The following is a 21229-nucleotide window of genomic DNA, read 5'->3' as shown; positions in this document are numbered from 1 at the left end:
TAAAAGAAAAGATGCTGAGACTTCTGCGATTTATGGACTGTGTTGAAACCGTCTGCATATTCCGGCAGGTTACATAAACTGTCAGATGTTCCAGAATCCACTGACGTCCAGCTACCCTTTCTAGTGCTTGCTGATTTCTAGACGTGTTCCAGAACCCACTGACATCCAGCTACCAGTTTCCAGATCCCGTTGACATCCAGCTAACTGTTTCCAGGGACTGATCTCGTCTCACTTAAACTGATCCTGAATATGTCTTCTATTAATTATCAACAACAAGGATTTCATGCAGATCAGACAATCCTAAAATACGTAGTTTGTAAACTCTATGCAAAAGTTCAACTCACTTAACAAACAAAAATCAATGCTCAATATATCTTTGAGCCTCATCTACAGAGTGGGATGATAAAATTATGGTCATAGAAAAAAACGACATGATTCCATTTCTGTTTAATAAAAACCAGCTTTCTTTTTTTGTTGCCGACCATCTACTAGTTGGCCAGTTGTGTACAGATCCCAAGAGCGATAGGAGCCTTCTATCATGTCTGAAAGTGACACAATGTTCAACGGGCGAGATTGGAGATGCACCACTGTACAACTCATGCTCTCTACCAAGTTATGACAACAGGACCATTGCCAGCATCCTCAAAATGCATCACTGGATTGCTACAAATAACAGGGAAGTGTACAGGGTGATGAAAAAAAGTTTCTGGCCACAGTTATGGTCTTTGGTGTGGTTTCAAATAAGGGCCACATCATGCCACCTCACATCTTTGAAGTCGGCTTGAAAGTTAACACCAAAGTGTACCTGGATGTGCTGCAGAGTGTGGAGATCTCCTGATGCAATCAGGTAGCTACTGGCAGCCCCTGGGTGTGGCAGCAGGACTTGGCGCCGCCCTACAAGTCCAAAGAGACTCAGACTTGACTTTCAGAAGGAGTGTTATGACTTTGTACGCTTCTCACTGGCTTCCGTCTTCCTCCAACCTGAACCGCTGGACTACTTTGTTTGGTCATACAGCAAGAGCATCACCAACATAATCTCCCACAATATCAAAGCCAGTCTGATCGCCACCATCTACCGAGTATTCAACAAGCTCCCACCGCCGCTTGTGGAAAAGACATGCTCCCAGTTCCGGATCTGTATTGAGGTGGTGATTGAGGCTGAAAGCAGCTATATTGAATAGATGTCAGCTCTACTACATAATCAAGTTACCTGAATTGATTTTTTTCAATAAAAGTGAAATTGTCTGTCTGTCTGTGTGTACATTTCCCTACCAAATTATTCTGTCAATTTTCAGTCTACAGACTCGAGATTTGACATAAGGGGTATTGAGATTTGGGAAAATCTTTCTAATCGGTTTTCGGCCAGAAATTTGGCTGTCAAGGGGTCAAAGTTCAACGATTTGACCGTTGAAAACTCTACTAAACTCCTCCACCAATTTTGGGTCTAAACACTTGAAATTTTAGATGTAGGTTACTTGGATATGGATCAAATTTTTTAACTTGATTTGAGCTCAAAACAATAAATGTTAAGGGGTCAAAATTGGAGTCAAAGTTAAAAAAAATTTGACCTCTGCGATCTCTACCAAATTACTCAGCCAATTTTTGGTCTAAACATTTGGAATTTTACATAAAGTATATTCAAACATAGGGTCAGCTTTTTAATCGGTTTTTGGCCGAAAATTTGGCTGCCACGGGGTCAAAGTTCAAAAGATTTTACCTTTACGGTCTCTACTAAACTCCTCTGTCAATTTTGGGTCCAAACACTTGAAATTTTATGTAGGTTATCTGGACATGAGTCAGACTTTTTAATATACATATGCACATACAGTGTGAACAGTACATAGCACCCGAGCAAAGCCGGGCTGAACCGCTAGTTTTAAATAACGTTGTAGTGTTGTTTTCTTCAGGGCAAAAAATTTATCGTTCCACCCTGTACTTGCTGTACTAGATCTCTCTGTTTTTTTCCACAAAAATAATGAGAACTTACTCAATATACTGTATCCCTCTCTCTCTTTTTTTCTGTTTGTCTTGAAACAACGATAACTTACCTGCCATACTGGATCTGTATGTTTTCCATTATTAGCTGTACATCTTTGTACTAGTGGATCTTTAATGTTGCTCAAATTGTAAACAGCCACACTTCCATCATAGAAACCTGCACAGATAAGATAGCATTGGATGGGGTGGATGTCCAGGCACATGACACCACAATCGGTAGGGAAATGGTATTTCGGGTAGGAAGGATTCTTTAGGGAGTAAAGCACAATCATCCCAGGTCCTTGGTTGATAAAATCATCTGCAAGAATACATGTTGATAAAAATGTAACCGGGATGATAGAAACTTAATTCAACATATTTTGTCTATCGGTTGTTTAAAATTGTCAAGAAGCACTTCCAAGTGTATTATTGGGTGATAGCGGTGGTGGTGGTGGGGGTAAACACTTATCTGCTACAAATTTAGCATGAGGATGTTTTGTATGTTGGATGTCATAAGGGTTAACATTATATTACTACTACTCCTATAATTAACACTTAGAGCCTCCAAAATATTGACTAGTTCAGCCCTTATGATACCAAGTGTATCAAGGATAGTATATATCAACATATTGCTACTACTACTACTACTACTACTGCTGCTGCTGTGCTGCTACTACTACTACTACTACTACTACTACTACTAATAATAATAATAATGATAATGTGATAACGTTTTTCATTAATCCCTTTCAATTGTTTAAATGTACACCATTTCATGATAAATATATCAAGTACCGTTAAATATAAAAAATAAATTATAGCAATATTATTGTTGCAAAAGAATTAACAAAACATTTGTATTATTTGGACAACTGTTTTTTTTCATCTTGGATGTTATTCTCACAAGGATTTGGATGATGTAACCTCTGTTTTTTTTTTTTCAGATGCATTTTGTCAAACTCGGCAATCTATATGCAATTTTGCATGGAACTCTTCATGTAATCCATAGGAGTTAGATTTTTCTTGTTCCGCCAGCCATAACTGGAAAGAAGTCTTAAGTAATTTTCATTCTAAATATCGTCTGTAGTGAGTATTGAACCATCACCTCTCACTCAGAACTGATTTTTACTTAATACCTATAAATGTTGCACCATGCATTCGAATAAGGTTGGAAGTTACATCGGCTAAAACGTTTAGAGAATAATCCAAATAATGCCCAATTATCAATCCTCATCTTAAAAATTCTGAAACATATTAACAAAACCCTTAACATTTTCCTTTGCATATAAGTGACACTTTCAAAGTAGCAATGGTAATCAATAATATTGTTTTTGCATATCAACTCTTAATTGGACAAAAGCTCAAATCAGCAGTTTCTTTCAATCAATAATAGTACAAGTAATATTCAGTGCCAAAAACTATACAATCTCAAATGCACAACTTTCTTTTATTTTGTTCCCATATTTTCTTCCATACCTGATGCAAATGACACATCCTCAAAAGTTGGGCAAAGCGCCTCTTGATATTAATACATAGGTGACGAAAGGCATTCACAAACTAATGTACAGCTAGCAAAGTATACATACACCACCCAACAAACGCATATATACACAAATTCATAGACGCATGCACTATCTCATCAACAAAACAGAGGCATGCTTATTCATATACATGTCAAGCATATGACACTATCCAAAATGAACACAGATACATTTTCTCACTAACAAAACGTGCATGCTAATCCGCACACACATATACACACACATCACCATACCCATCTCATTTACTCTCATGTAAACACATGGAGCACCAGCTGAAACAAATATATATACCCATTTTTTTTTTCTTTATAAGCAAAACAACTCCTCTTTCACTAGAACGTTCTTGGGATTCTCCAAACTTTCATATTTTATGAACTCTATAACTTTCGTTCTCTTGTGTTGTCAATAAAAAAAAAAAACTTTTTTTTTTTGTATGAATTTAATTTGTAATTTTTTCTTTTGATAATGTCATATCCTCAACAAGCCTCTTTAATAACTGGAATAAACCAAACATCAATATATACATCTCCATGTGCTTATTTTATTTACACATATGTATACGCACCATGTATATGGCACCAGCAAAAAGGAACACACATGCATTCTCTCACTAACAAAGCAGACGTACACCATTTGCATAAATGCATGCGACACCAGCCAAAACAAATATACGCATTCAATTTCTCTTTACAAGCAAAAACCTCCTCGTTTATCAAAACGTTCATGCAACTCTTCAAACTTTCGTATTCTACAAATTCTTTATCTTTTGTTCTCTTAAGTTGTTGATAAAAAATAATTTTTTTTTGTCTGAATCGACTTTATCATTTTTTCTTTTGATACTGCCTTTCCTTCGACAATGTTATCAGCAAAAATAAAGAAACACCTTTTAATTAACAGCTACTCCAAATATAAAATTATGTGTTTTTTTCTTTCGTTTATGAATAATTAAGTATTTTGCATAAAACTAAAAAAAATTACTAATTGATTTTACAATTAAAACTGAACAACAGTTAATATTTCAACCAATAGTAATAATGATGATATTAATAATGAAGAAGAAGAAGAAGAAGAAGAAGAAGAAGTGATTAAAACTTTGCAGACTCGTTAGTTTATAATAATTACATTGTATTGATAGATTTTGTCATTTCTTCTTTTGATAATGTTTTATCTTCAGTTTTCCAAAAGAGATGTTTTTACTTACATGATCCAAACGAGACTGCAAATAAATCCTTGTATTTTGGATTCCAACAAAGAGAGGTGACAGACAAACGTTTGACTTTATCAAAGGAAAACTTCCAAAGCGGCAATAAAGTCCCTTCCTGATCTCGATAATCATCAGATTTATCTTCCCAATATTTGAAATCTGTAATAAACAAAAATTCAGTTCTTTTTTGTCTTAGCACATAAAGGGAAATAATGGTTTCCTCTAAGCATAAATCATTAATCTTTTATAAAGAATACATTTTACCTTGTGTGGGTGTGATGGATAAAGATTTGCTTTGGTTGTTTTGTTTTACGTCATTTCAATCCTTTTCAGGTTATGTAATGCCAGATCTGGTCGTTTTGATAAAACTTTTTTATGCTTTAAGTTCTTTATATCTTCAAATATTTATTCACAATGTTTGGTTTGGTTGTTTTGTAAAGGAAATTTGTTGTTTTTACTTTTGGCTTTGCAGAACATGATTGAGTTTTACAATAAACAAAATAAATTTTATCTCAAGAAAATTTACATTAATAACCAAATACTTCCGGGAAGTGCTGGGTCGGAGTAGCTAGTAGAATTATAAAATAATTTTAGTTATGTTAGGATTCTTCTTTATAACAAGACGAGCAGAGGGTGCCCAGCCATGTCTAGTCATAAAATATGCTTAAATATATTTTAATTCATCTAGATTTTGCATTTATTATTACAGAGCCAATTCTCTATTGAATATTACATTGTACCTAATATGTTATTATATTATAATATATTGTACCTATATGTTTCAAAATTAAAAAAAAAAATAACTTGGGTGCCATCAGCAAGAATCAAAACCAAAACATTTAGCGCTCCAGTTGCATTCCCTACCGTTTCAGCTATCGACAGATAGATAAGAAAGATTTAAAATTTAACCACTTTAAGCTATGAATGAAGTTGCGCATATGCAAAAGTAATAGAAATATATTGGCAAATTAAAGCAAACATTTTGCATTTCAGCTTGCTGACATATTTCTGTATACATTAGTCATCCATCCAAACAAAGATTTTAGTCGTTATAAACCATCCTTGTTGTATGATTACTATTTTCTGTTAATTTCAATGTAATGTGACTCATAATTTAAGAATTTATCGGTTAAATATTTGCAGACACACATACATAGATCTACTGTTTTATTTATATAGAATAAATAACATAATGCAATTTGGCACTTGTTCATGAGCCTATAAATTTGCAATCAAAAGTTTGCAGTTATTTATACAAAATAATAAATTTATGCAAAATAATAAATTTATACAAAATAATAAACATATAGCAAATACCATGATGAAGATAATTAGCAATGTGAAAGAGAGTAGAACGTATGCCTTTGATAAACACATTAAAATAAAATGGCTATAAGCAACCACAATCAAATTTTGAATTTGTTTAAAAATTAATAGAACACATCCTCCGTGTACGTGTGTGTGTGAGTTTAAAAAAGCAAATTTTTTTTATACTCAAAGTCATTATGTTTCAGCCTCTAAAATTTATCAATCAAAAATCAAGGACTATGCTCTGAAAGTTATCTATGAAAATTATTTTGTTGTTATCACAATAAAAGTGAAGAAGTTTTATCGCAGATGTGTCTAGTAGAGTACAAACCTTGTGCAATATCATCATATGTGTTTTGGTTCACCATTCTTTCCATTATCATTCCAGCAGTGACAATAACTGAAATGTCATCACTCTGCAGAGAAAGAAGCAATTGAATAGCAATGAAAAAAACAAACAAACATTTGTAGAGTTAGCAATGATTACATGTTTGTTGGCGGTAATCATTCTGTAGTAGCGTTACTGCAGCTTTACTCATTTGATTGGCCTTATTTTAAATGAAGAAATAAAAACGGTTACCAAAATTCCAATTAAAAAGACAAACACCTTTTCTACAATTTATATTAACTTTATTTAACAGTTTCATCAACACAGAAACACAAGAATGTAAGATAGGTTGGTCCAACTGACAGGCATGTAGTATAGAAGAAAAACTGAGTCCAGGTGAGTTCTTCCTTTCAATGTTTTACAGAGAGGGGGAGAGGATCAAAGATTGAAGCTCAATGGAGCACCTACCATTGACATAACAATACAGCAAAGAGAAACTAGCAACATATCTTTTGTGTGAAAGAGGCTACAGAGAAGGGCAGAGATCATCCCTCACTAAATTCCGAAGTCGGTTTTGTACTTAGTTAAGGCAAGAAAGATTGCTATGAGCGGGATCTCCCCAGTTGGTGTGTTAATTTAGTATTTATGAAGTTAAGCAGCTATAATTATTGCAATTCAGTATTTGCTTATTTCAAAAGTATGTAAAGAAGTCATTAGATGCTTGTTGAAAATAGCCATTTTGTAGTAGGTAGCGTTACTGCATCTGCATTCATCTGATTGGGATTGCTTGAGATGAAGAAGGGTCACTAAGTCCATATAAAACAAACATTTCTACAATTTATATTAACTTTATTTAACACTTTCATCAATACAGGAACACAAGAATATAAGACAGGTTGGTTCAGTCTGCATGTATTACTATAGGAATAGAATTGTTCAGGTCTTTAGTCTCAGTTTATAGTCTTGTCTCTCATCAGTTATGAATAGAAGCAAGCGATGAAAACGTGACGTTTTGTTACGATGGCATCTTGACTAGAACTGTTCGTATTAGGCATGAAAGAAGGCTTAGGCGGTAACGTAGAAAGGCACACACGTACAAAGTTGTTCGAATTGATTGTGTATTACCACACAAGTTTGAACATGCCTACGCTATGTAACGCATCAATCACTACATAAGAAATTACATGTTAGTAAAAAAGAAAACAAAATTTACTATTTCATGTCGTTTGTTGGGTTTTAAATGGCCGAGCATGTAAAACTTTGTTATTACTACTTTCTCTCTACCCTTGCCTCAAATCTATATCAACACTTAATCCTCCACAAAACAAAAATAAAAACAGTATGGTTGCCCATTTTTTCAACATTTGCATTTTTGATAAAATATGTAAATCTATGTTAAATACTTATTAGTAAATTATGCGAGAATAATTTTTCTTCTGGGGAAAAAATAAAATTAGCAATCTTAAAACAGAGGAATTTGTGCAAAATATGTCAACATTCTAAAAATATTTTCAGTGTTCCAAAATTGGTAATTCGACCATAATGCACCAGTAAGCGTTTTTTTTTTTTTTATGGAAATCGCTCCAGACAAGGCATGAAATCACTTGATGTAAACGAAGCTAAAAAAATGCTACTTCTAACAATGTTTGATTCTGACCTAGAAAACAGCAATTCTTCCCTCTTTGTCAGCAACATCGCTCGTAGAATGTGAGGACTAAAGGAGAGAATAAGAGAAGTGAGAGTTACACGCCTGACAAAAGTAAACCCAAAAGAAAAAGAAATTTTATATTTTCTGTCATTATAAGTGTCAGCACGACAAAACTGCAATGTTGAAAATTCAAAATGGTCACTGACACATCAATTGTAATTTTCTTTTATTAAATTATATTATACATATTTCATTTTCAGAAAAACATTGACTATAATTATTTTATGTGATAATATGTTTTTTGGAAATTGTGTCAAAGACTTTTTTTAGGATTCTTCTAAAGTTAATATTAACCAGATTTTTAATACTTTTATGTTATTTTTTCTGCCATTATAATTCTTCAGTTGGTAAAAACAAACAAAAAAATAAAACAAAATAAACTTTTAAAAAGATTTTCAACTCACTTGCGATTCAATATTTGTCAGTTTCTTCTTTTTCTTTAAATGTTCCTCTTCTTTTTTTCCAGCATGGCCTTTCTTTTCCTTTTCTTTTTTTTCCAGCTGAATTAGTGGCAAAAAATAATTAGTTTTTTTATTATTTGAATTATTTAGACACTTATTGTTATCTTGACTGTTATTCTCACAACGTTTCGATCGATATAACCCCTGACCTTCTTCAGCTGTATCTTGTCAAACTCGGGAACTTGTATGCAATTATAAATGGAATCCTTTATTTAATTCATGAGGATAGCTTGCCATTATTTCGTTAATTATAACCGGACATAAGTCTTGGCAATTGTATTCTTAGTATCATCTGCATTGAAGATTGAACCTTCAACCTCCAGAAAAGGAATTTTGTTTTTTATCTTCCGTATATAGACTAATTTACATTATTTGGACTACAGTTCTTATCTTGGATCTTAATTTTTCATAAAGTTTCGGCCGATATAACCTCAGACCTTCTTCAGGTGCATCCTGTCGAACTTGGAAAATTGTATGAAATTTCGAATGGAATCCTTTATTTAATCCATGGTGGTAGCTTGCTCACGTTTTGTCAGCTATGGCCGGATAGTAGTTTTAAGTATTTGGCAATTGTAGCAGACGTAGCTGGTAGCGCAACACATATCTTCTCTATATCCCATTCCCTATCTCAGTTGGTTAAATTTCCGATACGTTTCCCAGACCAGCAAGATCAACATGCCTCACTTCTAGATCTCTTTCTGACAACGGTTCCCGATGACTGTACAACAAATGCCCACAGCCCACTCGGGAATGCTGATCACGCTGTGATAATGGTAGAAATTAGCCTAAATTCTCGTCCTAAAACTGAAGACCCACTACTCAAAACAACGAGGTATTACAAAAAGGCTGATTGGGAAGCCATCAGGGAGCACATCAGAGATGCCCCATGGCAAAATATCTTTACTCTTCCAGCGGAACAGTGTACAAATGAGACCACTGAATAGTTCAAAACTGCAATTGAAGCACATGTTCCCGCACGGAAATTCTATAGCAAGCCCCACTCTCTCCAATGGTTTACTTCTGCTTGTGCAGCTGCCATTTGTCAAAGGCAGCATGTGTTCCGCAGATTCAACCGACATAAGTCCAGCTCAAATAAACAGAAGTTTATAGTAGCTAGAAATAATTGTAAGAGAGTGATAGAGACAGCTAAGATAGATTACTCTGAAACCACCAGAAAATACATCGAAGCACAGAAATTAGGAACCCGGGATTTTTGGAAAATCTACAATAGCATAGTAAATAATGGACAGTCAACTATTCCCCCACTATCAAACAATTATGAGGTTGCTTGCACGGCAACTGACAAGGCTAATCTGCTTGCCAGTCAGTTTGCCTCAAACTCCACACTGAACTCGGTACACCACTCACTCCCAGATTTTCCTCTGCGAACAGACGCCACACTAGACGATTTGAAAATCACGCCTTCTCAGGTACATGCTATTATAAAAAACCTAGACACCTCAAAAGCATGTGGACCAGATCTCATCCCGGCTGTGCTATTAAAAAAATGCTCTGCCGAGGTTGCTCCAGTTCTCTCCAAACTTTACAATAAATGCCTTAACGAATCTTGCTTTCCCGACTGCTAGAAAACCGCCTCTGTGGTACCAGTCTTCAAGAATTCTGGTGAAAGAACTGACCCACTAAATTATCGCCCTATTAGCCTCCTCCCGCTTTTCGCCAAAATATTTGAGTCCTTAGTTAATCAAGCCCTAGTCCAGCACCTAACAGCTGCTAAACTCCTGACTGACAAACAATATGGATTCAGGCAAGCCCGTTCAACAGCAGATATCTTAACTGTAGTTTCTGAACATATATACCGTTCATTGGACAAAACAGGGGAGGGTAGAGCGGTGGCCCTTGATATATCTAAGGCTTTTGACAGGGTATGGCACGATGGTCTTCTAAGGAAAATTAGATCATATGGAATCACTGGAAGAATTCATAATGTAATTAAATCCTTCTTAAGTAATAGAAAAATCAAAGTTGTCCTCGACGGTCGTACATCTAAACAATATGACAGTACCTCAGGGGTCTATCCTTGGACCTCTATTATTCCTGATATTCATAAATGACTTCCCTGATAAAATTGTTTCGGAGATGGGTATATTTGCTGATGACACCACTCTCTATAACAGATATGAAGGGAAAACAAATGAACACATATCCAAGGAAATGGCAGAAACACTAGAGGATGACCTGCAATCTGTAGTGGAATGGGGACAAAAATGGTTGGTCACATTCAATGCTGCTAAGACTAAGCTTGTTTCCTTCAATAACTACAAGAAACCTTCTCTACCACCAATAGCAATGGCCAAGAACACATTGCCTGAAAGTACTTCTTTTAAACTCCTCGGCCTAATGTTTACAGGGAATATGAACTGGAATAGATACATTGAGAGCATTGCCAAGGCTGCTGCAAGGAAGGTTGGCTCCCTCTACTGTGCTAGAAAACTACTTATGCCTGACAGTATCCTATACCTCTATAAGGCCACCATTCGCCCATGTATGGAGTACTGTTGTCACATCTGGGCTGGTGTATCTGCTGCTTGTCTCTCGCTCCTGGACAGGGTTCAAAAGAGAGTCGCCAACCTGATAGGTCCTGAACTGTCATCTAGGCTTCAGCCTCTGTCCCAACGACGAGATGTTGCATCCCTCTGCCTGTTCTACAAATACTTTAATGGTGAATGCTCTGACGAACTGCAAACACTTGTACCTCCCGACGTAACTACCCCCCGACAAACCCGACAAGCTACTAAGTCTCATCCCTTTACAGTAGAGATCCCTAGGTGCAAGAAAGCCTTTTACTCCAATAGTTTCTTCCCCAGAACTACGGGTTTTTGGAACTCCCTTCCGGGATTCTGCTTTCCCAACTGCACTGATATGCAGAAGTTCAAGTGTAATGTTAACAAACATCTTTCTACTCATCTCCCTTCATAATGACCCCGCTAATTAAGTCCCTAATAGTAGCCCCCTGCTTCAAAGTGGCACTGTGCCTTGTTTGGGGTGAAAATTGAATTAAAAAAAAAAATTAAAAAAAAAAAAAATTGTCTTCTTTATATCACTTGCACTCATGGTTAAATCTTCAACCTGTTACTTAGAACCGATTATTACTTAACAGTTATATCTGTTACACCACATGTCCTTTTGAACAGTTGTTTGAATAATCCAAATAATACAAATTATCAAAAAAAAAAGAAAATGAACAAAGTGATCATTTTTGCATTCATTTTCTTTTTGTTGCTTCACCATATTTCGGCCAACTCATCCTCTGGTCTTCCTCAGGCGAAGATGAGAATAAGTCCACAAAAAGAATGAATTGCACAAATTATGAAGCCTCATCTCAAAAGATTCCAAAAATAAAAAAATAAAAAATAAAAAAAAAAAATAGTGGTAATTCTTATTGAATAATCATTCATATAAATTCAAAATCCAACAATATTTCATCGAAATATACAAATATTTTCAGGTCTATTTATTAAACAATAATGGTTTTTTGAAGAATATCCACAGAATTAAAAAAAAACAAAAAAAAAACTTACTTGTTTCTCTGTATCTTCAATATATGCATCAAATATTTCCCATTGACTGGCATTCGATGAAAATGTCACTTTTGGTGGTGGCTCAGTCATTGTACCTGAATCCTAAACAAAAATATTTGAAAATAACTCCAATTTATAAATAGATGAAATATAAAACCGTTATTCAAAAACTTTGTAAAAACTCAAAACCTTTTTAAGCCACTGTATATTTAAAACTTCCTTCAAGATAGTTTTGAATAGATGTGCTTATGTATAGAGGGAAAGTGCCATCCAGATCTTCATTGAAAGAGTACAGAGAGTTCTAGAATTGTGAGGATACTTATTGCCACTCAATTTCCAGAGAAAGCCACTATCAGCAAGAAATCAATGATAAATAGCTGTTGCGAGAAGAAAATTTGAGGTAGAGCAATTCTTTTCTCTATTAAACTTTTTGTATTTTCATATTTTCTTAAGTATTAGGAACCACACTCTACACCAAACAAATATTGTGCCTACGTCACTTACTGTGTTGCCTAGAATATGTATCCTATAATTAATAATGGTCGGTTTATTAGTTTAGGATGGAATTTTGCACACACACACACACACACACACACACACACACACACACACACACACACACACACACACACACACATATATATAATTATGTTATCAAAGAGTAAATCTTTAACAAACAAAGTTTATCAAGGTAAGAAAAGCTCAACACTATTAAGAGAAGCAAACAATAATATTAAATAAAAAAAATGAGGAATAAAAGTTATATATAACTTTATAGTCTCATCAGAACTATAAGGAAATGTAAAAGAAAAAATAAAGAAAAAATCCTCTTTAGGCCATGGTATTTCGAAGCTAAATGCTTCCCATCAGAAGAGGAGAAGGGCCAGAATATGCAAATATAGAAAAACTGGCTTAATAACATTTAGATATGAAATAAGAATGAAGGAATAGGATAATATGATAAAAAAAATAATTAAAAATAGGTACAATATATAAGGGTGAATAAGACGAGTAATATATATGTAGGTAATAGTAAAAAAAATCAATTTTTAAGAAATTAATTTTTCTTCTAACTCTTTCTTGTTGTTCTGATGATATAATAAAGTTATATATAACTTTTATTCATCATCTTTCATTCAATATATATATATATATATATATATATATATATATATATATATATATATATATATTGTTTTTAAAATATAATTATCCACTGACACGTGTTTCGTCGTCTACGACTCATCAGAGTGGCTGAATCTAAGAGCTTGCATGCACAGATCATGGTGCTATAATGATGAGATCACTATGGACGAACGTCTCGATATTTAATAATAAATGTTTAAATTTCAACGATATTCTCATAGTTAAAGTTGGCTGTGTGGTTAGTTCCTTGCTAATGGAGTAAAAGATGACTTTGTGGCTGTGTTCGAATCTCCTGACCAACTGTAATCGTGACACCTTGCACTGATGATTCCCAAAAGGATAAAACACTAGTGTCTGTGGGTATTTAAAAATTATTATAGTAATAATTATGTCAGCTCCTTTAAGAACTTAGTTCTCTTATTGTTGAGCACTTCAAAGTTGAAATAAAAGTCGGCCACTTAAGCTCACATGCATAGATCATAATGTTATAATCATTAAATCACTGTGGACGGACGTCTTGATATTTAATAATAAGTGTTTAAATTTCAACAATATTTCCCGCCATTAAAATTGGCCGTGTGATTTGTTCCATGGTAATAGAGTAAGAGATAGATTCTTGATCGGGTTCAAATTTCCCAACCGGCTGTAATCGTAACACCCTGCACTGATGATTCCTGAAAAGGTGAGACACTGGGTATTTAAAAATTATTGTAGTACCTAACTTTATATAGAGAGAAATCTATTTATTTATTTTTTTATTTGCACGATGCATAATTTTCTTCAAATTAAATCTTTTTTAAATGAGCACCAAATATTTTCATAAATCTCTCAATTTAAATATTAATTTTCCTTTTTCCAATATTTAGTTTATTTCACTTCCTCTTGTCAATAAACAACCTATGCTCTTCCCTCTGTTTGATCGTAATTTTAACATTCTGTTATGGGCTGGCGATGACGTGTTTTGCATAAAGAAATTCAAAACAGAAGATTGGTATTTCAGGGTAATTTGATATCTTGTTGACAAATTGAAAATACGAGGGGCGTGCAATAAGTAATGCCCCTGACAAACTTCCAGTTGTCTGATCTTGCTGAAATTTTGCATGTGCAATGATTTATATCTCTACGGGTTATGTGGCAAATTACAGCTCTGAACTAATTGTGGTTTCTGTTTTACAGGTGTTTGAACTGAGTCAGGTGTGAAATAGAGCCTGTTGAATGTCGAGCAGTGATCCAGTTTTTGTATTTGAAAGGACGCACACTACAGGAGACTTTTGATGAAATGAAAGAAACTTATGGTGATAATGCCCCATCATACGACCTTGTAAAACGCTGGCATCGTGAATTCAAACATGGCCGGAAGTCTGTGGAAACAGCTCCCAGACCTGGTCGCCCCCCCCTTCTGCCATTGATGAGACATCTGTCCGTCAAGTTGAGGCTGCCATTTTGGAAGATCGGCACATTACTATTCGCCAAATAGCCCAAGATGTCAACATTAGTACAGGACCTGTTGAAACTATCATTCATGACCATTTACATATGCATAAGGTGTCTGCCAGACTGATTCCCAGGTTACTCACACCATTCCAGAAGTGAGAACGCATCGAGTGCTCGAGGATGAATTTGGAGATGTGCCAAGAAGATGAGTCAAAGTTTTTCAAAAGACTGATTACACAGGATGAAACCTGGGTCCATTACTATGATCCAAAGACCAAAGCCCAGTCAATGCAGTGGAATCACTTGAACTCACCACCTCCAAAGGAGGCAAGGGTGCAGCCCTCCACTGGCAAGGTCATACTCACAGTCTTCTGGGACCAGGACGGAGTAGTGATGACAGATTTCCTGGCAAAGTGTACCACAATTACAGGAGCCTATTATGCTTCACTTTTGAGGAAATTGAGGGAAGCTATCAAAACCAAGAGGCAGGGCCAGATCAGCAAAGGTACCCTCCTCCTGCAGGACAACACTCTGGTCCACAACTTGCATGTCGCCAGATCAGAAGCACGGGCGTGTGGTTATGAAATCCTCCCCATCCTCCCTACTCTCCTGACCTTGCACCCTCTGACTTTCACCTCTTCCCACCCATGAAGTTGTTTTTGAAAGGAAAGCGTTTCCCAGATGATGCAGCCTTGATTTCTGAAGTCACGTCGTGGTTGGAGGGCCAACTTGGGGTGTTCTACAAAAACGGTCTCCAGAGCTGCATCAAACGATGGGAGAAATGCATAACTCTGTGTGGTTCCTATGTAGGAAACGACTAATAACTTTGCCAAGTTTCGTTGCTCTATGGCTATGGGAAGTGGGTCAGGGGCATTACTTATTGCACGCCCCTTGTATCTCTTTCCTAAATAAAAAAAAACATTTAAATCAAAGAAATCCTATTTCTGTGAAATTCTCAGTATGTGACAATACATATCCAGATTCAAAATTTAAGACACTTAAAAAAAATTACTAGGACGTTATCAGAAATTAATTCTCCCTTTTCTCTCTTTTCCTTCTCTCTTTTCTTTTCTCTTATCAACTATCTTTCCTTATTTATAATGCTGATTTTGATGGGAAAACATCTTTTTTTTCTTAATCTTTTCATATACTGAAGAAGGTATATAAAATGTCATATAAACTGAATGATTTATTTTATTTTTTGCATAAAAATGATTTTCAAATCAACATTTAGAATTGCTAGCAATTATGTTATTGGCTCCCGGAAAATACCGGAAAACAGCACATTTCGATAACAGAAAGAATGTTATCAAAGCGAAAAAGTTATTTAAGTTGAGAAAATATTCATATTAAAATAGTTCCTATGAATTTTAATTTGTGAAAAGGAATTTCATAAGTGAAAATAAAGGAGGATAACTACGTGACAGAGATCAGACGATGATCATGTGGTGATACGTGTTGATGACATCATTTAAAGGGGGAGATGGTGTTTTGGAGAGAGACATAGAAATTAGTCAGAGTTGGTAGTCAGGGTCGGCAGTCAGAATTGGTAAACACAGTCGGCAGTCAGAGAGAAAGAGAGAGAGAGAGAGAGAGAGAGAGAGAGAGAGAGAGAGAGAGAGAGAGAGGCGGTCCACTGACCATAATGGCTATGTGCAGGGGAAAATGTTGATAGTTAAGATGTCAAAATCTAAGATCAGCATGCAGCTTTCTAATGGGGAAACACCAGTAAGTAAAGTTGCTGTAAATACAACCGAGACTTCAGGTAGTATGAATCTTCATTTGCAGCTTTTCCAAGGATCCTTCAAATTAAGGTCAGCCTGGATGGATAAGGTATGTTTCCCTATTGGCCGATGTTAACCCCTACAAAAGAGAACTGTATCTATCCCCTATTATTTTAAAGACCGTCTATCATAAATGTTATATGTTTTGTTTATACACTCATTACTAGACGATCACATATACACTTCAAATATATATACACTCAACATCTTAGAGACAATCCAATATATCACATGTCAAACAGAAAATAAAAACATTGATATATACTTGTAAATATATGAACACATTATATAGACGATACAGGAGCCCACACGCATGCAAGACACAAGTATATATAGATGACTATACAACAGCAATAACATCCCTGCTCCTCTGGTCGGCTAGTTTTGCTAGTATATATAAGTGCTGAGTTTACTAATGAACAGCAGATTGTGATAATTTATTGTTGACATATGCTACCCCGCCCCATCACCAGAAGACGGTCTCATGCCAACAGAACAGGTACTCCCAAATAATGTTTGGGAAGATGGTCACATACCAACAGAACATAATACAGTACCTCATACACAAAGGAGAAGGTAATGTCTAGAAAGAGTTTTTTGATGAACGAACATATACTCCCCCCCAAAAAAGGATGGAAGTAATATCTAGGAGGATGGTCTCATAAAAACAGAAGAGATACTACACTATCCACTCTCTGAATTGAGCACTACAGGTTCTCCAATCTAATAGGTCCCACTTTGTCAACTAGGCTACAACTCCTGTCTCATCGCTGCAATGTTGCATCCCTATGCCTCTTTTACAAGTATTTTAATGGGATGTTCTCTGAAGATGTTCTCTGAGGAACTTATTGCATTTGACATACATATCCCCGACAAACCTGCTCAGCAACAAACTCACACCTCTTTACTACTGAGGTCCCTAAATGTCAGAAAAATTTCTACTCAAATAACTTCTTCCCTAGAACAGCTAGACTTTGTAATTTCCTTCCTGCTACCTGCTTTCTAAACTGTACTGATATGCAGAAGTTCAAATACAACGTAAACCAACACTTAATCTTTTATAGGCATGGTCCCAATTAGTAGCCCCTTACATCCAAGTGGCGATATGCCTTGCTTGAAGTGAAGATCAGTAAAAGAAAAAGAAAACTATAAGAAAGTATAATTTAATAGAAGTAATAGTATAAGTTTGGCTTCAGGCAGACAGATATCAAATCTCCCTTTGTAATAGATCCGTATTTTCTTATTAAATGTCTATTTTAAAATCTGAGTTTTCTTTCTTTCTCATCTGATGCAACTCCAAATTTAATCTTTCTACAAAGCTAGCAGACAATGCTTATTCAGAAAAGACAAGCACGATAATGTAATCTTCACTGAACATGACAAGATGATAAGCCATCTTGTCATTTTCAGTTACTAACAAACGTTGAGCTCATCCTCTTAGATTTTCTCAGCCTCTTTTACATACCCTCATAGGATTATTGTATGTCTGAGATGCTCGTTCACTGAAATTAAACTGATTGGTCAGTTTTCCTTCACCAGCTGATGGAGATATGTCTTCGGACGCTTGTTCCGACTGGATCTGGAAGAACAATGAAATAAATCAATAACTGCAGTTGGAAGAAAGAAAACATTTGAAAAAAAGATGATGATGGGTTTATATTATGCTATTATTATTTTTTTTTATTTTTTTTTATTTTATTTTTATTTTTTATTTTTTATTTGTTGTACTTAGTTGTTTATGTTTTGTTAAAAGGGCAATAATGGCATACTTTTGTTATTAACAAATTGTTAAAATTCAAAAGGATAGCAGACTTCATAGATATCAGGTCTCTGGTAAAATTGCAGTATAGTTGATAGCCGAGAAATAAAACAAACACTCACACATATTTAGTATGAAAACTAGTTGTAAGATTTCTTCTGAGTATCTCTGAATTTATCCTTAAGTTGATATAAAAAACACAAAAAAAGGTGATCAATTATTTCACAGGATGAAAATATAGCTAAAAAAAAAAAAAAAAAAAGAATTATCCTACCATTAACTAAATCTTGGGATGGATTTAGGGTTACTGGTAGGGTAAGTCATTACTATTTTACTAGTTTTATTAAGGAATGAAGCCTCATCAAAACAGAGTGACAGGCAGGCATTTTATTTCCTGATCGAAAAAGAAAGCTTTGTATGAAATATAATTAAAAACATATCCAAATTTTTGTCGTGAATATCTGACCAGGAAGAACCGACATTGGAATGAAAAATCCAGTCTTTAACAATATTTTTATACACTCACATCTAAATACTGCTACATTATCATTTATTTAAATCTATATCTTATATTAAATTTATAACTTACTTAAATCTACATCTTATTTTAATCTATATCTCATATTAAATATCTAACTTTTTATAATCTATGACTTATTTTAATCGGTATCTTATGTTAAATCTAAATCTTATTTTAAATCTATATCTTATTTATATGTTATTTCAAATCTATATACTATTTAAATCTATATCTTATATTAAATCTATAATCTTATTTATATCTATATTTTATAGTAAATTCATATCTTGTTTAAATCTATATCTTATATTAACTCTGTATGCCATTTAAATCTATATCTTATTTAAATATATATGTTATATTAAATCTATATTATATTTTAAATTTATATCTTATTTTAAATTTATTTAAATTTATATCTTATTAAGATTTATATATTATTTATATCTATATCTTATATTAAATCTATATCGTATTTAAATTTATCTGTTATTTAAATTTATATCTTATATTAAATCTATATCTTATTTAAATTCATATGTTATTTAAATCTATATCATATTTTAAATCTATATTTTATATTAATGTTATGGGATTAAATGGTAATAAACAAAAGGAGCACAGGATTTTTAGGAAACGAACATAGATTACAGGCAAAATGAGTTGAGCAATACCATTCCTCAACGGTGGGGCGTTTACGCATGACCTGCTTAGTCGCATGCAAACTGACTGCCGGGCACCAGTACTCGATACCGGAAGTGACGTCATCAGAGGAAGTGACGTCATGAGATCGTCCATTAATCCCATGGAGGGGCGTCTCCCAAGATTTTTGTTCGTAAAAGTTGTCAGTACCTCTTCCTTTTCGGGTTTACCATTAATGGCTCGGTAACCTTTCTCTTACGGAACAACCGCCATAGTTCAGGTGTTGGTTGCGGAGGTTCAAGATCAAAAGTTTCAAAGACAGTGTTTATCGGCTCATCTTCCAATGGTGGACTGTCGCTGGTTTCAACTGATCGACATCTTCTTAGTTGGTTCTGGTGACGTTTATGGGTATATGTTAGTCCTTGGTTGATATATACCATGTCACCAACTCTCTTAGTAATTGTGCCTACCTCCCAGAATCGTGCGTTGTTTTTATAACTTTTGAAAAACACTCTTTCACATGGTATGAAACGTTTACTGGGTACATAAGTGGTTACTAGTGGCCTTGACTGTTTGGGTAAGAACTTGTCAAAAATGGATCTCACTTTCAACGCAAACATCGTTTCTGCAGGTGAGACTGCCATTGGTGTGTTTGATTGTTGAATGTTTTCATACACTTTTCATACACTTTTTGTACAATTTAATAGAATTTTTGTCTCTGGTCTTATAATTTTGATCATGTGTAAAAAGCCTAATTTAATAAAAATGTAAATTTTAAAAATAAATCTTTAGAATGTAGCTTTTCGTTTCCATAGCCTTTTACATTGTAGCATTGGTCGGAAGAGTTTAAAATCTATCCTTAAAAACGTTCTTTTTAAAAGATTTTTAAGTGGTCTAAAATTTTTTATCAGCAGTATATATATATATCTTATTTCAAATCTTTATTTTATTTTAAAACTTATAATCTTTTTTAATTTTATATCTTATTTTAAATCTGTAGGTTTTTAAATCTATATGGTGTATTAAATTTATATCTTCTTTAAAATCTATATCTTATTTTAAATCTATATCTTATTTTAAATTTATATCTTTTTTAAAACTATATCTTATTTTAAATCTATATCTTATTTAAATTTATACCTTATTTTAAATATATATCTTATTTCAAATCTATATCTTATATTAATATCTTATTTAAATCTATATTTTATTTTAAATCTATATCTTATTTTAAATTTATACCTTATTTTTAATATATATCTTACTTCAAATCTATATCTTATATTTATATCTTATTTAAATCTATATTTTATTTTAAATCTATATCTTATTTAAATTTATACCTTATTTTAAATATATATCCTATTTCAAATCTATATCTTATATTTATATCTTATTTAAATCTATATTTCATTTTAAATCTATATCTTATTTAAATTTATACCTTATTTTAAATATATATCTTATTTCAAATCTATATCTTATATTTATATCTTATTTAAATCTATATTTTATTTTAAATCTATATCTTATTTAAATTTATACCTTATTTTAAATATATATCTTATTTCAAATCTATATCTTATATTTATATCTTATTTAAATCTATATTTTATTTTAAATCTATATCTTATTTAAATTTATACCTTATTTTAAATATATATCTTATTTCAAATCTATATCTTATATTTATATCTTATTTAAATCTATATTTCATTTTAAATCTATATCTTATTTTAAATTTATACCTTATTTTAAATATATATCTTATTTCAAATCTATATCTTATATTTATAGCTTATTTAAATCTATATTTCATTTTAAATCTATATCTTATTTTAAATTTATACCTTATTTTAAATATATATCTTATTTCAA

At 33.4% G+C, this 21229-nt stretch overlaps 1 protein-coding gene across 7 annotated transcripts in view; it reads right to left on the bottom strand.

Moving 5' to 3' along the window:
* Window positions 1–21229, bottom strand: part of LOC145286085 (dynein intermediate chain 2, ciliary-like) — a 96667-nt gene that overhangs the window by 35846 nt on the left and 39592 nt on the right. For all 7 annotated transcript variants that reach the window (XM_080134763.1, XM_080134758.1, XM_080134759.1 and 4 more), the window contains 6 exons: window positions 17896–18009; window positions 12067–12168; window positions 8471–8566; window positions 6362–6446; window positions 4720–4881; window positions 2049–2296 (listed from right to left, as the gene is read on the bottom strand). In XM_080134763.1, the coding sequence (XP_079990889.1) occupies window positions 2049–2296; window positions 4720–4881; window positions 6362–6446; window positions 8471–8566; window positions 12067–12168; window positions 17896–18009 (807 nt within the window). The remainder of the gene's footprint in view (window positions 1–2048; window positions 2297–4719; window positions 4882–6361; window positions 6447–8470; window positions 8567–12066; window positions 12169–17895; window positions 18010–21229) is intronic.

Source organism: Euprymna scolopes, chromosome 10 (assembly GCF_053919585.1).
Source record: "Euprymna scolopes isolate OS-2025 chromosome 10, ASM5391958v1, whole genome shotgun sequence".
Taxonomy (NCBI): Eukaryota; Metazoa; Mollusca; class Cephalopoda; order Sepiida; family Sepiolidae; genus Euprymna; species Euprymna scolopes.
The sequence above is the reverse complement of the archived record's forward strand: the minus strand, read 5'-3'. Positions and strand labels throughout refer to the sequence as shown.